Source organism: Felis catus, chromosome B1 (assembly GCF_018350175.1).
Source record: "Felis catus isolate Fca126 chromosome B1, F.catus_Fca126_mat1.0, whole genome shotgun sequence".
NCBI classification, from domain to species: Eukaryota; Metazoa; Chordata; class Mammalia; order Carnivora; family Felidae; genus Felis; species Felis catus.
The window spans coordinates 172,610,340-172,634,693 of NC_058371.1; the positions used below are offsets into that span (position 1 = coordinate 172,610,340).

Genomic DNA, 24,354 nt, shown 5'->3' on the forward strand with positions numbered 1-24,354 from the left:
AAGTAATAAAGATTAGAGCAGAAATCAATGCTATCAAAACCAAAACACACACACACACACACACACACAAACAAACAAAAAAACCAAAAAACCAATACCAAACAAACAAACAAAACCAGTAGAACCAGAAGTTGGTTCTTTGAAAGAATTAACAAAATTGATAAACCACTAGCCAGTTTGATCAAAAAGAAAAAGGAAAGGACCCAAATAAATAAAATCAAGAATGAAAGAGGAGAGATCACAACCAATGCAGCAGAAATACAAACAATAATAAAAGAATATTATGAGCAATTATATGCCAATAAAATGGGCAATATGGAAAAAATGAACAAATTCCAAGATACATAAACTACCAAAACTGAAACAGGAAGAAAAAGAAAATTTGAACAGACCCATAACCAGTAACAAAACTGAATTGGTAATCAAGAATCTCCCAAGAAACAAGAGTCTAGGGCCAGATGGCTTTCCAGGGGAATTCTACCAAACGTTTAAGAAAGAGTTAACACCTATTCCCTTGAAGCTGTTCCAAAAAATAGAAATGGAAGGAAAACTTCCAAACTCTTTCTATGAAGCCAGCATTACCTTGATTCCAAAAACAGACAAAGATCCCACTAAAAAGAAGAACTATAGACTAATTGACCTGATGAACATGGATGCAAAAATCCTCAACAAGATATTAGCCAACCAGATCCAACAATACATTAAAAAAATTATTCGCCACGACCAAGTGGGATTTTTACCTGGGATGAAGGCTGGTTCAATATCACAAAACAATCAATGTGATTCATCACATAAATAAAAGAAAGGACAAGAACCGCATAATCCTCTTAATAGATGCAGAGAAAGCATTTGACAAAATACAGCATCCTTTCTGGATAAAAACCCTTACGAAAATAGGGATAGAAGGATCACACCTCAAGATCATAAAAGCCATATATGAAAGACCCACTGCTAATATCATCCTCAATGGGGAAAAACTGAGAGCTTTCCCCCTAAGGTCAGGAACAAGCCAGGGATGTCCACTTTCACCATATAGTATGGGAAATCTTAGCCTCAGCAATCAGACAACACAAAGGAATAAAATGCATCCAAATCATCCAGGCAGTGTTCAAACTTTCACCCTTCACAGATGACTTGATACTCTATATGGAAAACCCAAAAGATTCCACGAAAAAACTGCTAGAACTGATCCATGAGTTCAGCAAAGTGGCAGGATATAAAATCAATGCACAGAAATCGGTTGCGTTCCTATACACCAATAATGAAGCAACAGAAAGAGAAATCACGAATAATCAGGAATAAATCTAACCAAAGAGGTGAAAAATCTATACACTGAAGACTATAGAAAGCTTATGAAAGAAATTGAAGAAGACACAAAAAAAATGGAAAAATATTCCATGCTTCTGGATAGGAAGAACAAAATATTGTTAAAATGTCAATACTACCCAAAGCAATCTACATATTCAATGCAATCCCTATCAAAATAACAACAGCATTCTTCACAGAGCTAGAACAAATAATCCTAAAATTTATATGGAACCAGAAAAGACGCCAAATAGCCAAAGAGTCTTGAAAAAGAAAACTGAAACTGGAGGCATCACAATCCTGGACTTTCTGCTATATTACAAAGCTGTAATCATCAAGACAGTATGGTACTGACACAAGAACAGACACTCAGATCAATGGAACAGAATAGAGAACCAGAAATGGACCCACAAACGTATGGCCAACTAATCTTTGACAAAGCAGGAAAGAATACCAAATGGAATAAAGACAGTCTCTTCAGCAAGTGGTTTTGAGGAAACTGGACAGTGACATGCAGAAGAATAAACCTGGACCACTTTCTTACATCATACACAAAAATAAACTCAAAATGGATGAAAGACCTCAATGTAAGACAGGAAGCCATCAAAATCCTCGAGGAGAAATCAGGCAAAGACCTCTTTGACCTTGGCCGCAGCAACTTCTTACTCAACATGTCTCCAGAGGCAAAGAAAACCAAAGCAAAAATGAACTATAGGGACCTCGTCAAAATAAAAAGCTTCTGCACAGCAAAGGAAACAACCAGCAAAACTAAAAGGAAACCAATAGAATGGGAGAAGATATTTGCAAGCGACATATCAGATAAAGAATTAGTATCCAAAAACTATAAAGAACTTATCAAACTCAAAACCCAAAAACCAAATAATTCAGTGAAGAAATGGGCAAAAGACATGAATAGACACTTCTCCAAAGAAGACATCCAGATGGCTGACAGACACATGAAAAAACATTCCACATCACCCATCATCAGGGAAACACAAATCAAAGCCACAATGAGATACCACCTCACACCTGTCAGAATGGCTCACATTAACAACTCAGGCAACAACAGATGTTGGCAAAGATGCAAAGAAAGAGGATCTCTTTTGCACTGCTAGTGGGAATGCAAACTGGTGCAGCCACTCTGGAAAACAGTAAGGAGGTTCCTCAAAAAATTAAAAGTAGAACTACCCTATAACCCAGCAATTGCCCTACTAGGAATTTATCCAAGGGATAGAGAGGTATGCTGTTTCGAAGGGGCACATGCACCCCAATGTTTATAGCATCACTATTGACAATAGCCAAAGTATGGAAAGACCCCAAATGTCCATCGATGGATGAATGGATAAAGAAGAAGTGGTATATATATACAATGGAGTATTACTCGGCAATCAAAAAGAATGAAATCTTGCCATTTGCAACTATGTGAATGGAACTATAGGGTACTATGCTAAGTGAAATTAGTCAGAGAAAGACAAATATATGACTTCACTCCTATGAGGACTTTAAGATACAAAACAGATTAACGTAAGGGAAGGGAAGCAAAAATAATACAAAAACAGGGAGGGGCACAAAAAAGATAAGAGTCTCTTAAATATGGACAACAAACAGAGGATTACTGGAGGGGTTGTGGGAGGGGGGATGAGCTAAATGTGTAAAGGGCATTAAGGAATCTACTCCTGAGCTCACTGTTGAACTATATGCTTACTTGGATGTAAATTAAAAAAATAAATTAAGAAAAATTCAAAAAAAAAAAAGAAAGAAAGAAAGAAAAGAAAAAGTTAGGGGCACCTGGGTGGCTCACTTGGTTAAGCGTCCAACGTCAGCTCAGGTCACGATCTCATGGTTTGAGTTTGAGCCCCGCGTCAGGCTCTGCGTTGACAGCTCAGAGCCTGGAGCCTGCTTTGGATTCTGTGTCTTCCTCTCGCTCACTCTTCCTCTACCCCGCTTGTGCATGCTCTCTCCTTCTCTCTCTTTCTGTCTCCCTCAAGAATAAATAATCATTAAAGAAAAGAAAAAGTTAAATAATCAAAAGTTAGTGCAACCTATATTTATTTCTAAGAAACTATCATTTTAAATTGGATTACCTACAAGAAACTGCCACTTAATTCTTAAATTTTAGTGATTTCTGGTATTTAAAATGCAAATATTTAATGAGGTACCTTATGTAGCAATTTCAGTTATAAAACATTTTAGTGAATAAATTTTGACAGTCAAAAAAGGCAAGATATTTTGACTCTTTAATTTTAACGCATGCCATTGAATCTTGGAGGATTTGACCTAGGGGATATTTGGAACTTGTCATTAGCCATTGTTCTGCTAACACTGTAAGCAGTAGGCAAAATGATCAAAGGTATTTCTAAAATTTAGAATCAAATATAATGGTAGAATCATGGACAATAAAAGATTCCTGAAATATGAGTTTATATCATAGTCCTCATAATTTGCTAAATCAGAGATGACACACTGGTGGTGTGGTTTAATTTCACTTTTAAAGAAAATTGATAAAGGAATTAAAATAAACTAACTTAGTGGTGTAATATCAAGTAAATGTTTTCTTGATCAATTTCTTCTCCATTAGTAAAATTATGGTTGGAATGTTTGTTTTCATAAGTAAAAATTAGGGAACCAAAACAGGGTCAAATGAGGCATAGAAAGTCCACTATAACTTAGTGACACCCATAAGATGGGAAAGAATTAAGGGATAGGGTTACTCACCCCTTTCCATCAGCATCTTTACTGAAGGTACTGCTGGACATATAACACAATTATGTCTCAGTCCAGGAATCTGTGCAGGCAATGACTCTTATCAATTCCTTTCTTCCTTAGAATGATGCTTGATGCTGTTCATAAAAATAAGTCTAATGTTTGAAGTTTTAGGCCCATTTTGACTGTTCTTAGATTCATTTTCTAAGGTCTCTTAACCCATGATTCCTGTCTGCCCATCAAATCTTCACACCCAATCAGAAGATGAGACAGTTAATTTATACTCACAATATATCCAGAGCATGACTTTGTTCCCTGCCTCCTACTCTTCCACTCACCCATTGTTCCATAAAATCCTAGGTTGTGTGGGTAAGAACACATGAGATGAGTGGAAACAGATGGGGTGATGGGGGTACAAGAGGGAGTGAGAAGGGAAAAAATGATTGGAGATATCCCTACTATTTTTTTCAAACCAGAAAACAAGAACAATGGAGGAAAAGTATTTGTTTGCACATATCTTTTTATTTATTTATTATTTATAATTCTCTTTTTTTTTTTTTACATTTATTTAATTTTGAGAGACAGAGCACAAGTGGGGTAGGGGCAGAGAGAGAAGGAGACAGAGAATGCAAAGCAGGATCCAGGCTCTGAGCTGTCAGCACAGAGCCCGACACGGGGCTCGAACTTCCAAACCGTGAAATCGTGACCTGAGCTGAAGTCGGATACCTAACCGACTGAGCCACCAGGCGCCCCGCACATATTCTTTACTCAACTTGATTTTCCCCTACTCTTCATTTATATTCTAAAACAAAGTATTTTATTTCACTGGGATTATCATAATGAAAGATCATTTTTGAAATGGGAACTGACAATGTGGATTCTGTAACTATTATCACATGTTTACAGGCATGATGATAATGAGTCACATTCCACCGCTTTATACAAAGTAGTATAAAGTAGAACTGAAATTTTGGTTTATCCTTACATTTATCCTTACATTTGTACTATTTACTGTCTGATAGACACACTGTTTTCTGAACATTAGAATCCAATTCAGTGCCTGGCACTTACAAGGGGTCAACAATCATTTAAGTAAGTGAATGAATGGGCATGACGGACCTTCATCATTTTATTTTTGGTGTGTATATTGTGGGTTTATATTTACGCACACACATTGGCAAAAATGGGAAAACACCTTCAAATCTAGGTGAGGACAAGATCTTTGCTTCTTGAGATCATTTCTTTATCTTTCTTGTTTGGAAGATAGTTTGAAAGTGTCTATCAGACAGTAGTCTTCTTAATGGAAAGTGACTCAAAATGAGAAAGTCTCAGTTCAAGGCCTCTTTTTTTTACAATCGATCTTAGCCAAAAGCCTGAGAAGCAATCAAGCCCTCTTTTTTTTTTTTTTTTTTTTGTCTTACACAAAAGGAAGTGAGTATGAAGTTGCTTGCATAAACTTAAAGAACTGCAGAGATGAAACCCAAAGCAGGAAGAAACATGCCACCAATGTACTGGAGGGGAACACACTGTGTCATGTGAATAGACATGACAAAAACAGCCTTCTTTAAATTACTTTTGGCAATTGTGATCGCATTCATTTTAATCTTGCCAGAACATTTTAAGACACCAAAAGGTGAGTACATAATTATAATTTATCTTTTCTTTTTCTAATTAAAAAAAAATTATGATAGCTAACGGTTACAAGGAAAGATCCTCTCTTTGGATACATGCTGCCTGGGCTGAAGCTCTATGTCTGAAAAGTTAAGAAAATGAGATTGTAATTTTAGTTGACTGTTATATAGCACAGTAACCTTATTTGCAGTGCTTGATTATTGTGGCATACCGTAATGAAATAAAAAATGAAAAGAAATATTTAAAATGTGTAGTCTAGATTTTAAACATTGAGTTTACATTCATCTCACATGATTTTTGCTCTTTGAAGTAGTTTCCTTCAAAACAGTTTTAAGTATGCTTTTACACTCTAGACTTATTTCACAAAGCGAGTCATATTTGTTATGTTAAAGGTGTTTGATTTCCCTCTACCACAGCTATTTCACACAAATAACTCACTGTTGCTTTTTGAAAAATAAGAGAATTTAAAATAAGATGGGTGCAAATTTCAGCAGGTGTGTGCATATGTATATTTGTAACTAGAGAAAAAATGGAACAAAATGTCCTCTGCGGATATTTCAGGGATTTGTGATATTATTGTTGGAACCTAGGATAAGAAAATAAATAAATGTAAATTTGAACTATTTTTATATGTCAGTAAAAGATTTAAAATATATATAAATGTGCGTTCGGAAAATAGTTGTGCTCCCTAGCATTTAATAATAAGAAAAAGTAAAAAGAAAACACTATATTCTATCATTAAAGTTACATGAATTTGCTTAAAATCAGGGAAAAGCTTATATTTGATGACATTCTGCCATGATTACTATTGCATGTACATGATACTAAGTGGCCAGATAACAATATTTTTGCTAAACAAACACTATGTGCAATTTTGTGAATGATTGAATTTTTCAAAATTTTCTTGGTTTTCTGGCATTATGTTGCTCAGACTAAACAATCATAACATATATTTTTAATTCTTGATTCCACTTAGTGAAAATATAGAGAATAGTTAGAATTGGAATGGAGATAACTTATTTCAACTTTTAAGCCTTTTAAATAGTAAGCTGATTTGATAGTTATCTAAGGTAGGCCGTGAAGATGGACCTCACATCTCCAAAAAATCAGGTTCATCTAACGAAAACCAAGTAATCAGCCTCAAAAAAGATTTCATAAACTATTTGCTAACTGTTGGCTACTGTATTATGAGAACTGGTGATTGCCAGAGCATGTGAAAAGCTTTTCTTTCTTGGGCAGATGTCTTGACAGTAATCAACCATTAATGATTTTTGTGTTTTTACTTTCACAACTAATTACAATCAGCTCTCACTACTACCTATATGGCCTCTGCAAACTTAAAATAGCCACTGCGCTTTTCCTGGTCCAAGAACAGCACAGATATTTCCTTGGACTCTTTAGGGGGATGGATTTATTTGGGAATTTTATTTCAAAGGGACCTTCCTTGGGGCCAACAAACAAAAATGTTTGAAAACCGTCATCTTATCCTGATGTCATTTTGTGGTAGAAGGGATTTTGCACACAGCCACCATAAATGAAAGGTTGATGATTGAGTAAAATATTTTACACATGCAATAGTGCACGTTTTATATTTTATAATGGTTTATGGATCACCAGGAACAAGGTCACACAGCTTCATTTTATCTAGCCTAATACAGATTCAACTAAAGGCAAATGATTATTTCATTTTTTTTTCAGTAATTTTTAAATCACAGTTATAGTTGCCTTATGAAATGAGTTGACATGTCAACTGGCATATTTCATAAAATAAAATATCTGGTAAAAATTTTTAGATGCTCATGAAGTGCTAAAATTAACCTTGAGATTCTCCTGTATAGTCCTACTCTTCTTATCAGTTACTTGTGGGTTTTTCCCCCATTTTTTTCTTACATCCTATTCACTTTAATTTCTAAGATAAATATTATAAAATGATTTTTACTTATAAATTATTCACTGATACCACGTCGTTAACACATCAAATGAATTCAGAAGGAATCTTAATGAGGAATAATGTATTCATGAGGTTTAATAGATTTGATTTCAAAATAATAAACCCTCTGAAGGCCTAAGTTAAAAATAGAGAACTGTGTTTGATCATTTTTTCATCAAGAATGTGTCTGAGTCTCTGAATAATCATTACTCAGAATATTCAATTATCATAATTACACAGTATAAGCTATCTAGTCTAACTTTATTGAAGAAGAGGAACTTCTTCAATGGTGTTTTGGACTTTTAATGAGCTTGCATTGAGCATGCACTGGCAAGAGAAACTATTTTAATACTTCCAGTTTATTTGAAAGACAGCTTATACTAAGATACAGTAGTTAATGTAATGATTTGCTACACTTACATTGCATGTAGATAGTGGAGATAGAAAAGGAATGGATATATTTTGATTCAGAGATGCTTGCAATTAAGAGAGCCTGGGTTGCCGCAAACAGGAGACTTCACCAACCAACTTTTATTGGACTTACAGTGTTTAAGAGAGAGAGACCTGCTTAACCCATATCAATCTCAGTGATCTTTTATTTATTTATTCCTCCGGTCATGAACAGTGCCTACCTGTGCTGGCTTCTGCAGCACATGTACTGAAATTGGAATGAATAGTGTCTACCTGTACCAGGAACCCGGGGCTACAAAAACAACAGGCAACTCTTCCTTCAAGGAGTTTTCAGTTAGCGGGAGGCCTGACTGGTAAATAATTAAATACAATACTGTAATTACTGAAATAGCAATGTAAAAAGGTACAATGGAAACATAAAAGTTGCTTCCAGGCCTGTCTGGGGAGGATGTTCCTTCCATTTTTGTTGCAAAGAGATAACTGTCAGAGCTCTAATGATCAGCTAATATTTCTCCTTACCTGCTTGCAGAAGCACTCTCTAAGAGAAGCAATTATTTTCAAATAAAATGTACTCATATAAATATCTCAGAAGTTCTTGAAGCCAGAAATGGTAGTCATACAAATGTCTTACTGATAATTCACGGCAATGCAAGACAGGAATAGCAGAGATAACAACACCTCAAACGTAATTTTATTTAGCTATTTGACTTCCTCGCTTACTTGTAAGAGCCAAACTGACATAAACTATGTTTACCAGCTTTCATTTTCCCTGGCATTTCACACTTTCTGATGGAAATGGTAGTATAATGGACCGTGAACTGCAAGAAAACAGTGGACAAAGGAACTTAACTTACAAAGTATACAAAGTTAGGATAAACCCTGAAGTATTCAACCCTATGTACACATCACTTATGTCTATATTATAAAGAACAGTGTTATCAAGAGTAACTGCAACTAATTTGCCTGAAAGTGTTCTTAGTTCTTAAAAATGGGCACTTAATTTTTCTCTCATCAACTGGCTCCTTAAAAAGTTAATCAACAATCCCCAATAAGGTCTGGGATATAGACTAACAACTATTAAAAAAATTTTTTTTAATGTAATAAATACTTACACATGTACCAGGTACTATACCAAGTACTTTTACAAGTAATAACTCATTCTGACACATTAAATACTTCATCTCATTTGTGGCAAAGCATCATTCTCAAGAGAGACTATTCTGAAAATATTCACAAAGAAGGAATAAAACTAGATGGGTAGATTTACTTTGTTGTAACATTTTATTTCTTTTTTTTTTTTTTTTTTTTTTTTTCAAATTTTTTTAATTTATTTTTGGGACAGAGAGAGACAGAGCATGAATGGGGGAGGGGCAGAGAGAGAGGGAGACACAGAATCGGAAGCAGGCTCCAGGCTCGGAGCCATCAGCCCAGAGCCTGATGCGGGGCTCGAACTCACAGACCGTGAGATCGTGACCTGGCTGAAGTCGGACGCTTAACCGACTGCGCCACCCAGGCGCCCCGTAACATTTTATTTCTTACGGAATTTTCTGAATCTTTATGGAATGCAAATGGCTACTGATCGACCCAATATGTTTACAAATATATTGTAGACATTAGATGCTGGCAAAAAAAAAAAAAAAAAAAAAAAAATAGACACTGCTAAATAAAATGCTTTCCACTGCTTTGGCAGCACGGGTTTTATTCTGTTAGATTATATACAGCAACCCTTGCTTGGGATGCTTTCTATTAGGTTCTCGTTGCATTGGTAGATGCCCTTTCTGTACACCTTTTTTGTTTTTACAGAAAAACAACTTTCTTTAAAATAATAATGCGGTAATATATCTTACCCTGATACTGCTGTTTCTTTTCTCCATAGCACTCATACCCTATATAACTTACTTATTGTGTGTGCTTTTTGCTGTCTGATTTCTCCAAATAGAGCATAAGCTTGATGAAAATGAGGTTTTTGTCTGTTTAGGTCATATTTTAAGCACTTAGGACAGTACCTGCCACATTAAGAGGCACTCACCAAGTATTTGTTGATGGAGTGAAGTTTCTGACTCATACTGTAAAGGAAATAAAAGCGAAACATTCTTGAAGGAAGCATTTCTTATCTGATCATCATAACCACCTTTTGATTTAGGCAGATCAGGCACTATTATCCTCCTCTTGTATTTTTGAAGCGAAATTTTACTTCCCACCTAGAACTTTTAGGTTGTGCAATGTATGAAATTTATTTCACAGAATCTTTCACTTAAAAGATATGTGTCTGTTTACCCTAGGTTATTTTCCTCAATTTTTTTTTCCCATGGAGAGTTTCATAATGTGCATTTACTTCCCTATTTTGACAAGTAAAGCCAGAAATCTTTCTTATCTCCCACTGTTCCACATACTGTTACCATAAATTAAAAGTAACCCCAAACTTTGCCCCTTTTCCCCAAGAAATATTTTAAATTGTCTTTCCCAAATGTTCTATGAATAAATCCATATCCTCTCTCGACTCCCCTGTTCCTTACCTGGTTAACACCATCAATGTATCATTCATTTGCAACATGATGTATTTTTACCCTTTCCAACTCAATATTACTAGAGAAGCCTCAATTACTGAACCCAAAATGGAAATGTAATTATTTGAACTTTTGCTATTGAAATTGGTACTCTTTGAGTCTATACCAGTTGTTAAAGAGGCAGACCTGTAACCAAAGGAAAAAAAAAAAGTATGTTAACTAATATCTCTGTAATTAGGCAGCTAAGCCATTAGCTTTTTTTCTCTCCTGGCAGCTAATATTTTTTTTAAGTTTATTTATTTATTTTGAGAGAGAGAGAGAGAGCGAACGGGGGAAGTTTAGAGAGAGAGGAAGAGAGAGAATCCCAAGCAGGCTCTGCACTGTCAGCAGGAGCCTGATGTCTGGCCTTGAACTCAGAACTGTGAGATTATGATCTGAGCTTAAATCAAGAGTGAGACATTTAACGAACTGAACCACCCAGGCACACTAGCTAATATTTTTAAATTGCTGAATTATGATACAGAATATCCAATAATGATTAAATCTATTTAAAATTTTTTAAATGTTTGTTTGTTTGTTTATTTATTTATTTACTTAGAGATAGACAGAGTGTGTGGGGGGGAAAGGCAGAGAGAGACGGAAACACAGAAGCCAAAGAAGGCTCCAGACTCTGAGCTGTCAGCACAGAGCCCGACAGCGATCATGACCTGAGCTGAAGTCGGACGCCTGAGCCACCCAGGCACCCCTGATTAAAACTATTTAGAAACAATTGGAGGTGTTTTGTTTAGTTTGGCTATTTTTTTAAAAGCACAATTTACATACAGTAAAATACAAAGATCTTAAGTGTTCGGTTTTATAAATTTTGACAATTATATGTGACTATGTAACTACAACCCCATACAAAATACAGATTTCCATCACTCCCAGAAGGATTCCTTTTGCTCATTTCTGTCAAATTTTCTCCTGTTCCCAAGGCAACTTTCTGACCTGTGTCACCATAGTTTAGTTTTATCCCTTCTTATACTTTATATAGACGGAATCATCACACAGTATCTATTTTTGATCTAGCTTCTTTAGCTTAGCATAATGTTTTTGAGATTCACCCATGTTATTAAGTGCATCACTAGCTCTTTTCTATTTATTGCTAAATAGTCCATTATAGAAATATATCGCATTTGTCCCTTATGCCACTGGGTTGTTTCCAGTTATTGGCCATTATAAATGTGCTGCTATGAACATTTTTGTACAACTCTTCATATGAAAATATGTTTTCATTTCTATCAGGTAACTAGTAGTAAAATAGCTCAATTATTTAATTTGGTAAGAAACTGCCAAATGCATCTCCAAAGTGGTTGTACTAGCTATGTTTCTGGTGGTAAAAATTGCTTATTTTCTTCAGTTTGTATTTCATATACTGAACCAATAATACTTAGAATATGTATTGTCTGAAAGAATCCATGCTTCTTCCAAAGTTCCTTGACAACTCGTTAACAGAGAAATAGCCTAGGTATTGGGAAAATATGACTTGACGTACAGTAGTTTCTGGAGCTGCTCTTGTCTGTCAAACAATGAAGATTTTACTGTACATTCTCACTTATTTTTGAAGGTCAACAGAGAGTTGAGATTTCTATTCTTGCATTCAACCTTGAAAAATACTCTTGGCACAAAATATCTAAAAATGTGAGATAAAACATTAAAAACTAAAACATTAAGAACAACAAAACAATATATATTTGAACTACTAACAAAATAAGAAAACTCCTCAAAGGTGGAAAATGATTATAAATTATGAATCCAGACTGGTAAGCAAAAGTAAACAGATTGGTCACCTGAGTGGCCTAGAGTCTGTTTCATGGGTCATACATGGTAGACAGAAGCCAGAGCTTAAGACTGGGACCCCAAAGGTGACGTGCTCTGTGAAGGAGTAAGGAATAATCTAGGGAAAACTTGTCTGGCTATAAGGAAATTTGTCTGCCTTTACCTAGGCCCTGGAGAGAGTAAGGAAAAAATTTCCCTTGAGAGTTTGTGAACACAAGTTGGCCATAGCTTGGATATTAATGATCATTGCCTATAAGGTGTGAAAGGCCAAATCCAAGAATTAAGTCTTGTCTTTTTTTTTTTCTTGTATAAATTTGACATGTGACATTGTTCCCTAGTACTTTGTTGAGGATTTTTACATCTGTGTTCATCAGAGATATTGGCCTGTAGTACTTTTGTGTGTGTGTGTGTGTGTGTGTGTGTGTGTGTGTGGTGTCTCTATCTGGTTTTGGTATCATGGTAATGCTGGATTCAGAATGAATTTGGATGTTTTCCTTCCATTTCTATTTTTTGGAATACTTTGAGAAGAATAAATATTAACTCTCCTTTAAAATTATTTTTTTAATGTTTATTTACTTTTTTGAGAGAGAGAGAAAGAGAGAGAGAGAGAGAGAGAGAGAGAGAGAGAGAGAGAGAGGAGGACAGAGAGAGAAAGAGGGAGACACAGAATCTGAAGCAGGCTCCAGCCTCTGAGCTCTCAGCCCAGAGCCTGACACAGGGCTTGAACCCACAGACTGCAAGATCATGACCTGAGCTGAAATTCGATGCTTAACTGACTAAGCCACCCAGGCACCCCTATTAACTCTTCTTTAAATATTTGGTGGAATTTGCTTGTGAAGCCATCTTGTCCTGGTCCAACTTTTTTTTGTTGTTGGGAGTTTTTTGATTACTGATTCAATTTCTTGGCTATTCACATTTTCTATTTCTTCCTATTTCAGTTTTGGTAGTTTATATGTTTGCATGAATTTATCCATTTCTTCCAGGTTGTCCAATTGGTTGGCCTATAGTTTTTCACAATATTCTCTTATAATTGTATTTCTGTGGTATTGGCTGTTATTTCTCCTCTTTCACTTATGACTTTATTTATTTGGGTCCTTTCTCTTTTCTTTTTGATAAGTCTGGCTTGAGGTTTATCAATTTTATTAATTTTTCAAAGAATCAGCCCCTGGTTTCACTGATCTGTTCTACTGTTTTTCTAGTTTCTACACCATTTATTTCTGCCTTAATCTTTATTACTTCCTTCCTTCTTCTGGTTTTGGGTTTTGTTTGTTGTTCTTTTTCTAGCTCCTTTAGGTGTAGGGTTAGGTTGTTTATTTGAGGGTTTTGTTGTTTTTTTTTTGTTTGTTTGTTTTTTTGCTTTTTGAAGTAGACCTGTATTGGTATAAACTTTCCTCTTATAACAGCTTTTACTGCATCCTAAAGGTTTTGGATTGCTGTGTTTTCATTTTCATTTGTTTCCATGTATTTAAAAATTTCTTCTTTGATTTCCTGGTTGACCCATGCATTGTTTAGTAGCATGTTATTTAACCTCCATGTATTTGTGGTCTTCCCAGATTTTTTCTTGTGGTTGACCTCTAGTTTCAAAGTGTTATGGCCAGAAAAGATGCATGGTATGATTTCAATCTTTTTGTATTTGTTGAGGCCTGTTTTGTGGCCCAGTATGTGACCTATTCTGGAGAATGTCCCATGTGCACTTGGAAAGAATGTGTATTCTGCTGCTTTAGGATGAAATGTTCTAAATATATCTGTTAAGTCCATCTGGTCCAATGTGTCATTCAAAGGCATTGTTTCCTTGTTGATTTTATGTTTAAATGATCTGTCCATTGATGTAAGTGGGCTATTAAAGTCCCTTAGCATTATTGTATTATTATTGATTAGTTCCTTTATGTTTGTTATCAACTGTTTTATGTATTTGGATGCTTACATGTTGGGTGCATAAATATTTACAACTGTTAGATCTTCTTGGTGGATTGTCCCCTTTATTATGATATACTCCCCTTCTTTATCTTTGTTACAGTCTTTGTTTTATTTTTTAAAGTTTATTTATGTATTTTGAGAGAGAAAGAGAGAGAGAGAGAGAAAGAGAGAGAGAAAGAGAGAGCACGAGCATGAGAGGGGCAGATAGAGAGAGAATTCCAAGCAGGCTATCAGTACATAGCCCAATGCAGGACTCAGTCTCACAAACTGAGAGATCATGACCTGAGCCTATCTCAAGAGTCGGGCACTTAACCAGCCGAGCCACCCAGGCACCCCTCCAGTCTTTGTTTTAAAGTGTAGTTTGCCTGATGTAAGTATTGCTACTTTGGCTTTTTTTTTTTTTTTTTTGACATCCATTTGCATGATAAATGTTTCTCCATCCTCTACTTTCAATCTGCAGGTATCTTCAGGTATCTTAAGTCTAAACTGTGTCTCTTGGAGGCAACATATAGATAGATCTTATTTTTTTAATCCATTCTGACACCCTATGTCTTTTTGTTGGAGCATTTAGTCATTTATATTCAAAGTAATTATTAATAGATACGTATGTATTGCCATTTTATTACTTGTGTTGTTGTTGTTTCTGGAAATTTTCTCTGTCCCTTTCTAGTATTTGTCACTTTTGGTCTTTTCCTCCCAAAGAGTCCCTTTTAATATTTCTTGCAGGACTGGTTTAGTGGTCATGAACTCCTTTAGTTTTTGTTTGTCTGGGAAAATCTTTATTTCTCCTTCTTTCTGAATAATAGCCTTGCTGGAGAGAGCACTCATGGCTGCAGATTTTTTTCCATTCAGCACTTGAAATATATCATGTCACTCCCTTCTGGCTTGCCAAGTTTTTGCTGAGAAGTCTCCAGTTAGCCTTATGGGTCTTCCCTTGTAAGTTAAAGACTTCTTTTGTCTGGATGCTTTTAAGAGTCTTTCTTTATCACTGTATTTTGCAAATTTAATTATGTCTTGGTGTTGCCCTGCTTTTGTTAATTTTGATGAGAGTTCTCTGTGCCTCCTGGATCTGGATGTCTGTTTCTTTCCCCAGATTAGGGAAGTTTTCAGCTATTTTCTCAAATAAATTTTCTGCTCCCCTTTCTCTCTCTTCTTCTTTTGAGACTCCTGTAATACGAATGTTATTATGGTTGATTGAGTCACTGAATTCCCTAAGTGTATTCTCATGTTCCATAATTCTTTCTCTCTTTTGTTCACCTTCATTATTTTCCATTACTTTGTCTTCTAGGTCCTTAATTCATTCCTCTGCTTCCTTCAGCCTGCTCTTCATTGCATCAAGTCTGTTTCTAATCTCTTTTGCTACATTCTTTATCTCTGATTGATTCTTTCTTCACTCTTTTATCTCTGTGGTAAGGATCTCACTAATGTCTTTTATTCTTTTCTCAAGTCCAATAAGTATACTTATGATTGTTGCTTTAAATTCTCCATCAGGCATGTTACTTATATCTGTTTCACTTAGATCTCTGGCTGTGGCCTTACCTTGTTCTTTTATTTGGCATGAATTCCTCCATCTTGGCATTTTGTCTAAGTCTCTGCCTTCTTCTCTGTGTTAGAAAAGGCAGTTATGTTTCCTTCTCCTAAAAGTAGTGGCTTTATGAGGAGGTCATGTAGTGTCAAGGGCCTGGAGCTTCAGGGAGTGTCTTTGGTGTATGCTGTGTGTGCCCTGCTATTTTGGTTTAGCTGCTCTATCCTTCAGGTAAGTCATTTGCAGAGGCTTTCTTTGCCTAGTGTGGGCAGTTTTTGGTCCTTGGTCTGAATGTGGCAAGTATTAACTAGGTGTGCTCTGGTCTGCTTGTGAAATGAGACCTGATACCACTTCCATCAGAACTGAGACCATGCAGAAATCTCTGGTCAGATGTGGTGTGGGCAGAGGTTTCTGCTGGTCTTCTAGGGGAGGGGACCCACAATGCTGGGACTGAGGCAAGCTTGACTGAGAAGAGTAGTCTAGTTTGAACTCAGGGGACTTGGTGTAAGCAAGTTAGGTAGCCAGTGTCAGTGCTATGCTGCCTCCTGCAAGTGGCTCTGTGTTTATGCTGAGGGGTGGGGAGGGAAATGGTGACAACCAGTTACTTTGTTACCTGAGAGGCATTTCCACAAAGCTGCCTCTCAGGTATATGCTCTGAGAAGAGCAAATAATCTCCCTGCTGTGTGCCCCAGGCTCTCTTCAGATTATTGTTTCCATGCTGTCTGCCCCTGGGCTGTTTGCCTGCCTTCTCTCCCTGACCCCTCTTGACTCTATCCCAGGCTAGCCCACTGACCTTTAAAACTCAAAACTTCAAGCCCCACTGGTTGTAAGATCTCAAAAAATACAACCCCTCTCATTTTCCAAGCCAATGGCTATGGGAAATGTTCTCCTTGTGTATTCCCCTGTGTGCTCCTCTCTGTCTCTCTCTCTGTCTCTCTCTCTGTCTCTCTCTCTCTCTCCCTTCTCCATTACCATGGCTCCCTCCCCTCTGCAGTATCTGTGATCCATTTCTCCCCTAAACCATAGCTCCACACTTTTTACCTTCTTCAATGTGGACTCTCCTCTCCCTTTGGTTGTGGAGTTTGTTCTGTCAGTCTTCAGGTTGATTTCTGGAGTATTAGGATGATTTGATAGTTATCTAGCTGTGTTCACGGGACAAGATGAGCCTAGGATCCTGGTCCTCCAACTCTGCCACCATCTTCCCTCTCTCATTTGAAGTTTTTTAGATTTCACTTATAAATGATACCATATAGTAACTGTCTTTCTTGATCTTATTTTACTTAGGATAATGTACTCAAGTCCATCAATTTTGTCACAGATGGCAGGATATTCTCCTTTTTCATAGGTGAACAATACTACATTTGTGTATATATAACACATTTTCTTTATTCATTCACCCATTGATGGGCACTTGAGTTATTCACAATATCTTGGCTATTGTGAATAATACTGTGATAATACTGTATGGGTGTGCAGATATCTCTGTGAACTCCTGTTTTCATTTCCTTTGGGTATCTACCCAGAAGAGGAACTGCTGAATGATATGATCTATTTTTAATTTTTTGAGGATCCTCCATATTGTTTTCCATAGTGGACAGACTAATTTATACTCCAGGAGTATATAAGGATTCCTTTTTTACCACACCAAGAAATTTAATTTAAAGTGATTTTGAGATAATGTGGTATTAGATACCAAGCAGAGGTAAACAGCAATCCTTTCTGGAGGAAAACATCTTCAAATCAGATCTCAAATAATTTCCCAAACAAAATTCTAAGTAACATGAGCTGTTGTCAAAAATCATAAAACACATGAAGGCTTATGGGCACCTGGCTGGCTCAGTCAGAGGAGCGTGTGGCTCTTGATCTCAGGGTCGTGAATTCAGGCCCCATGTTGGGTGTAGAGATTACTAAAAATAAATAAATAAACTTGAAAAACCCCACATGAACAGACAATAGTCAACAGAGACAAAAATAGCAGAATCAGATCTTTAAAGAATTCAGATATTGGGGTTATGAGATATATCATATAAAGTAAATATTTAGTTTGTTTCAATAAAAAATGGTATCAAATGAGTATGAGTAAAAAACAAGACTATTAAAAATAATCAGGCAGATTTATGAATCACTATATTCTATACCTGAAACTGAAACATCATGCAGATTGGAAAAAGAATAACTTGAAAGTCTAATTATGAAATTATAATAAGATGAAGTAGAAACACAAGGAATGGAATAAATGGATCAGACACAACTGAATAATGAATTGGAATATATATCTGAAGAAATTACTGAGAACACAACACAGAGAGCCAGAGAAAGAGCAAATATGAAATAGAGATTAAGAGACATAGAGAACAAAGGGAGAAATCTCTAATGAAGCTATCAAAGGAGAGAAGAGACAGAATGGGGAAACGACTATGTTTGAAGAGATGTGGCTGAGAATTTTACAAAAGTGAAGAAAGACATACATCCTCAGATTCAGGAAACCTAACAAGTCCCTACCAGAATAAATACAAAATTCTCTAGAACATGAAAAAAAAAAATCAAAAATAACCAGAGATAAAGACTGCTTTTCTTCAAAGGAAAATTAGGTAGCTCATTTCTTGAAATCAACCATGAAACTCAGAGGCAGTGGAATAAGCTCTGCAAAGTACTGAGGTAAAATTAATGTCAATCTGGAACTGGTGAGATGTACATTTTCAGATGAACAAAAACAGAGAGTTTGTAAACAGCAGATCTTCAGAGAAGGAATTTATAGAGAATTAACTATAGAAGAAAAGATATAATCCTAGAAGGGAGGTCAAACATGCAAGAAACGACAGGGGAAAGACCCTCAATAATTATAACCATGTGGGTTTATCTAAATAAATCTTGAAAATGTTAACTGCATACAACAAAAATAACCACTGATTTGTGTGTCAATGAAAAAAACAAGATAGAACTAATATGCTGTACAAAAATAGCATCCCTTTCAGAGGCTGTAGGTGAGAATCCATTTTCTTTTCTTTTCCAGCTTCTGGAAGGTTTCTGCATGCCTTGGTTTGTGTCTTAACTTCCATCTTCAAAGCCAGCAATGGCCTGTTGAGTCTTTGTCACGTTGTGCTATTAGGACACACTCTTTTGCCTCTCCCTTCCATATTTGTGATTATATTAGGTCCTTGGATAATCTAGGATAATTCCCCCCAACCCCTTTTTTTAAGATAAGTGCACCAGCTATCTTCATTCCATCTTCTGCCTTAATTTCTCTTTGGCATGTAATGTAACATATTCACAGGTTCTGGGAATTAGGATGTGGACATTTTTGGCAGGTTATTGTTTCTGTCTATTAAAACTGAATAACAAAAGATAGGCAGACATATTCAGTAATGTTAGGATTGGAAAAGGACACAGTAGAAATTTAAAATGTAATAAGAGATTACTATTAATAACTTTAAGTCAATAGATTTAAAATGTTAAGGACATATTTATAGAAAAATATAACTTACCCAAGCTTACTTAGGAAGAAATGGAAAACTGAAGAGTGGTACAACAATTAAAGAAATTGAACCAATGGGTTAATATTTGCTCAAAGAAACCCTAGATTTGGGTAACTTTACATGCATGTTCTGCCAAACGTTCAAGAAATAGGTTGAATAGATAAAATAATTTTATAATAAACATTTCCAGAAGATAGAAACAGGGGAGTATTTTCCAATTTATTTTTTAAGGCTAGTATATATCTTGGTACCCAAACTTAACAATGATGGAACAAAAAAGAAAAACTTACAGGCCAATCTCATTTATAAACATTGATTAAGGGGTACCTGAGTGGCTTAGTCGGCTGAGCATCTGACTTTTGATTTTGACTCAGGTCATGATCCCAGGGACCTGGGACTGAGACTCAGTCAGGCTCTGTGCTGAGCATGGAGCCTGCTTAAGATTCTCTGTCTGTCTGTCTGTCTCTCTCCCTCTGCCCTGTCCCCCATTTGCACTCTCTCTCCTAAAAAAAATATTTTTAAATAAAACATTAAGAATCTAATTGGATAGGGGCACCTGGCTGGCTCAGTCAGTAGAGTATGCAACTCTTGATCTTGGGGTTGTGAGTTCAAGCCCCATATTGGGTGTAGAGATTACTAAAATTAAATCTTAAAAAAAAGAATCTAGAGGTGAAGATGGCCACATAGAAGGGTGCTGGGCTCACCTTGTTCTGCTGATCACTTAGATTCCACCCACATCTGTCTAAATAACCCAGAAAACCACCAGAAGACTAGCAGAATGGACTCTCCAGAGCCAAGTGTATACAAGAGGCCCATGGAAGAGGGTAGGAACGGCAGAGAGGCAGTGCATGCTACACGGACTGGTGGGAGGGAGCCGGGGCAGTGGAGGGGCAGCCTGCCCGGCAAGGCAGAGCCCCCAAGTCTGGCTTGCAAAAGTGGAGAGGCTGGACTCCATGAGTTCTGACAGCCAGAGGGACTTAACATCTGGAATGTTAAAAGTCAACAGCTCTGCTCTCGGAGAGCGGGGAGGGCGAGAGGAATCCAGGAGGGAGAGTTGTTGAGCCTGGGAAGACAGAGCTCAGCTTGGCAGGGGAACAAATGTGCTTTTAAGTGCCATCTCCCTCTCCCGTCCCCGAGCCTAAATCCCAAAGGGAACCAGTTCCTGTCACTGAACTTGCTTGCACCACGCAAACACCCAACGCTGTGCTTCTGTGAATCCATCCCTCCGATGGGTCTGCCTCCCTCCCGGTGCCACAGGGCCCCTCCCACAGGGGACCACCAATGGCAAAGCGAGCTGAGCCTGCCCCTCCTGCCCCTGTGCACCTTGCAGATCCACCCCGGCTAATACGCCAGATCCCATCAAAGCAGCACCACAAGCCTGGCAGTGTGGAAGTAGCCCGGACAGGGGCCACACCACACCACAGTGAGTCTTGCCCCTGGGAGAGGGGAAGATAAGGTACACACCAGTCTGACTGTGGCCCCAGCAGTGGGCTGGGGACAGACATCGGGTCTGACTGCGGCCCGTCCACCAACACAAGTTACTCCAGACAGCACAGGAGAAGTGCCCTGCAGTTCAGCCCCACTCCAGGGACTATCCAAAATGACGAAACAGAAGAACTCTCCTCAAAAGAAACTCCAGGAAGTAGTGACAGCTAATGAATTGATCAAAACCAACTTAAGCAATATAACAGAACAAGAATTTAGAATAATAGTCATAAAATTAACCACTGGGCTTGAAAAAAAGTATAGAGGACTGCAGAGAATCTATTGCTACAGAGATCAAGGGACTAATAAATAGTCATGAGGAGCTAAAAAGTGCTATAAATGAGATGCAAAATAAAATGGAGGTGACCACAGCTCGGATTGAAAAGGCATAGGAGAGAATAGGTGAATTAGAAGATAAAATTATGGAAAAAGAGGAAGCTGAGAAAAAGAGAGATAAAAAATCCAGGAGTATGAGGGGAGAATTAGAGAACAGAGTGATGCAATCAAACGGAACAATATCTGTATAATAGGAAGTCCAGAAGAGGAAGAGAGAGAGAAAGGGGCTGAAGGTGTACTTGAACAAATCATAGCTGAGAACTTCCCTGATCTGGGGAAGGAAACAGGCATTGAAATCCAAGAGGCACAGAGAACTCCCTTCAGATGTGACTTGAATCAATCTTCTGCACGACATATCTTCTGAAACTGGCAAAATACAAGGATAAAGAGAAAATTCCAAAAGCAGCTAGGGATAAACGTGCTCTTACTTATAAAGGGAGACCCATAAGACTAGTGGCAGACCTATCTACTGAAACTTGGCAGGCCAGAAAGGAATGGCAGGAAATCTTAAATGTGATGAACAGAAAAAATATGCAGCCGAGAATCCTTTATCCAGCAAGCCTGTCATTCAGAATAGAAGGAGAGATAAAGGTTTTCCCAAACAAACAAAAACTGAAGGAATTCATCACCATTAAACCAGCCCTAGAAGCGCTCCTAAGGGGGATTCTGTGAGTGAAATGTTGCAAGGACTACAAAGTACCAGAGACATCACTATAAGCATGAAACCTACAGACATCACAATGACTGTAAACCCATATCTTTCTATAATAACACTGCATGTAAATGGACTAAATGCTCCAACCAAAAGACATAGGGTATCAGAATGGATAAATAAACAAGACCCATCTATTTGCTGTCTACAACAGACTCATTTGAGACCTGAGGACACCTTCAGATTGAAAGTGAGGAGGTAGAGAACTATCTATCAGGCTACTGGAAGTCAAAAGAAAGCTGGAGTAGCCATACTTATATCAGAAAAACTAGACTTTAAATTAAGGGCTGTAACAAGAGATGAAGAAGGGCATTATATAATAATTACAGGGTCTATCCATCAGGAAGAGCTAACAATTATAAATGTCTATGCACCGAATATGGGAGCCCCCAAATACATAAGCAACCTTATTGATAAGAATGTGGTAATTGCAGGGGACTTTAACACTCCACTTATAGCAATGGAAAGATCATCTAGACACAGTATCAATAAAGAAACAAGAGCCCTGAATGATACATTGGATCAGATGGACTTGACAGATATATTTAGAATTCTGCATCCCAAAGCAACAGAATATACTTTCTTCTCGAGTGCACATGGAACATTCTCCAAAATAGATCACACACTGGGTCACAAAACAGCCCTTCATAAGTATGAAAGAATTGAGATCATACCATGCACACTTTCAGACCACAATGCTTTAAACTTGAAATCAACCACAGGAAAAAGTCTGGAAAACCTCCAAAAGCATGGAGGTTAAAGAACACCCTACTAACGAATGAATGGGTCAACCAGGCATTAGAGAAGAAATTTTAAAAATATATGGAAACAAATGAAAATGAAAATACAACAATCCAAACACTTTGGGATGCAGCGAAGGCAGTCCTGAGAGGAAAATACATTGCAATCCAGGCTTATCTCAAAAAACAAGAAAAATCCCAAATACAAAATCTAATAGCACACCTAAAGAAAATAGAAGCAGAACAGCAAAGACACCCCAAACCCAGCAGATAAAGAGAAATAATAAAGATCAGAGCAGAAATAAACAATATAGAATCTAAAAAACCCATAGAGCAGATCAATGAAACCAAGAGTTAGTTTTTTGAAAAAATAAACAAAATTGATAAACCTCTAGCCAGGCTTCTCAAAAAGAAAAGGGAGATGACCCAAATAGATAAAATCATGAATGAAAATGGAATTATTACAACCAATCCCTCAGAAATACAAGCAATTATCAGGGGATACTATGGAAAATTACATGCCAACAAATTGGACAACCTAGAAGAAATGGACAAATTCCTACGCATCCACACACTTCAAAAACTCAAACAGGAAGAAATAGAAAACTTGAACAGACCCATAACCAGCAAAGAAATTGAATCAGTTATCAAAAATCTCCCAACAATGAGAGTCCAGGACCAGATGGCTTCCCTGGGGAATTCTACCAGACATTTAAAGCAGAGATAATACCTATCCTTCTCAAGCTGTTCCAAAAAATAGAAAGGGAAGGAAAACTTCCAGACTCATTCTATGAAGCCAGTATTACTTTGATTCCTAAACCAGACAGAGACCCAGCAAAAAAAGAGCACTACAGGCCAATATCCCTGATGAATATGGATGCAAAAATTCTCAATAAGATACTAGCAAATCGAATTCAACAGCATTTAAAAAGAAGTATTCACCATGATCAAGTCGGATTCTTTCCTGGGCTGCAGGGCTGGTTCAACATTCGCAAATCAATCAATGTGATACATCACATTAATAAAAGAAAATGTAAGAACCACATGATCCTGTCAATTGATGCGGAAAAAGCATTTGACAAAATTCAGCATCCTTTCTTAATAAAAACCCTCGAGAAAGTCGGGATAGAAGGAACATACTTAAAGATCATAAAAGCCATTTATGAAAAGCCCACAGCTAACATCATCCTCAACGGGGAAAAACTGAGAGCTTTTTCCCTGAGATCAGGAACACGACAAGGATGCCCACTCTCACCGCTGCTGTTTAACATAGTGCTGGAAGTTCTAGCATCAGCAATCAGACAACAAAAGGAAATCAAAGGCATCAAAATTGGCAAAGACGAAGTCAAGCTTTCGCTTTTTGCAGATGACATGATATTATACATGGAAAACCCGACAGACTCCACCAAAAGTCTGTTAGAATTGATACACGAATTCAGCAAAGTCGCAGGATACAAAATCAATGTACAGAAATCCGTTGCATTCCTATACACTAATGAAGCAACAGAAAGACAAATAAAGAAACTGATCCCATTCACAATTGCACCAAGAAGGATAAAATACCTAGGAATCAGCCTAACTAAAGATGTAAAAGATCTCTATGCTGAAAACTATAGAAAGTTATGAAGCAAATTGAAGAAGATAAAAAGAAATGGAAAAACATTCCATGCTCATGGATTGGAAGAATAAATATTGTTAAAATGTCAATACTACCCAAAGCTATCTACACATTCAATGCAATCCCAATCAAAATTGCACCAGCATTCTTCTCGAAGCTAGAACAAGCAATTCTAAAATTCATATGGAACCACAAAAGGCCCCGAATAGCCAAAGTAATTTTGAAGAAGAAAACCAAAG

At 37.0% G+C, this 24,354-nt stretch overlaps 1 protein-coding gene across 6 annotated transcripts in view; it reads left to right on the top strand.

Moving 5' to 3' along the window:
* Positions 1-5,462: 5,462 nt before the first annotated feature.
* Positions 5,463-24,354, top strand: part of TMEM156 (transmembrane protein 156) — a 52,689-nt gene continuing 33,797 nt past the window's right edge. For 4 of the 6 annotated variants that reach the window (XM_045056461.1, XM_045056464.1, XM_045056462.1 and 1 more), the window contains exon 1: positions 5,463-5,641. In XM_045056461.1, coding sequence (XP_044912396.1) covers positions 5,554-5,641 — 88 coding nt within the window. In that variant the 5' untranslated portion in view covers positions 5,463-5,553. The remainder of the gene's footprint in view (positions 5,642-24,354) is intronic. The other 2 variants (XM_003985466.5, XM_006931166.4) reach the window with 1 other exon arrangement.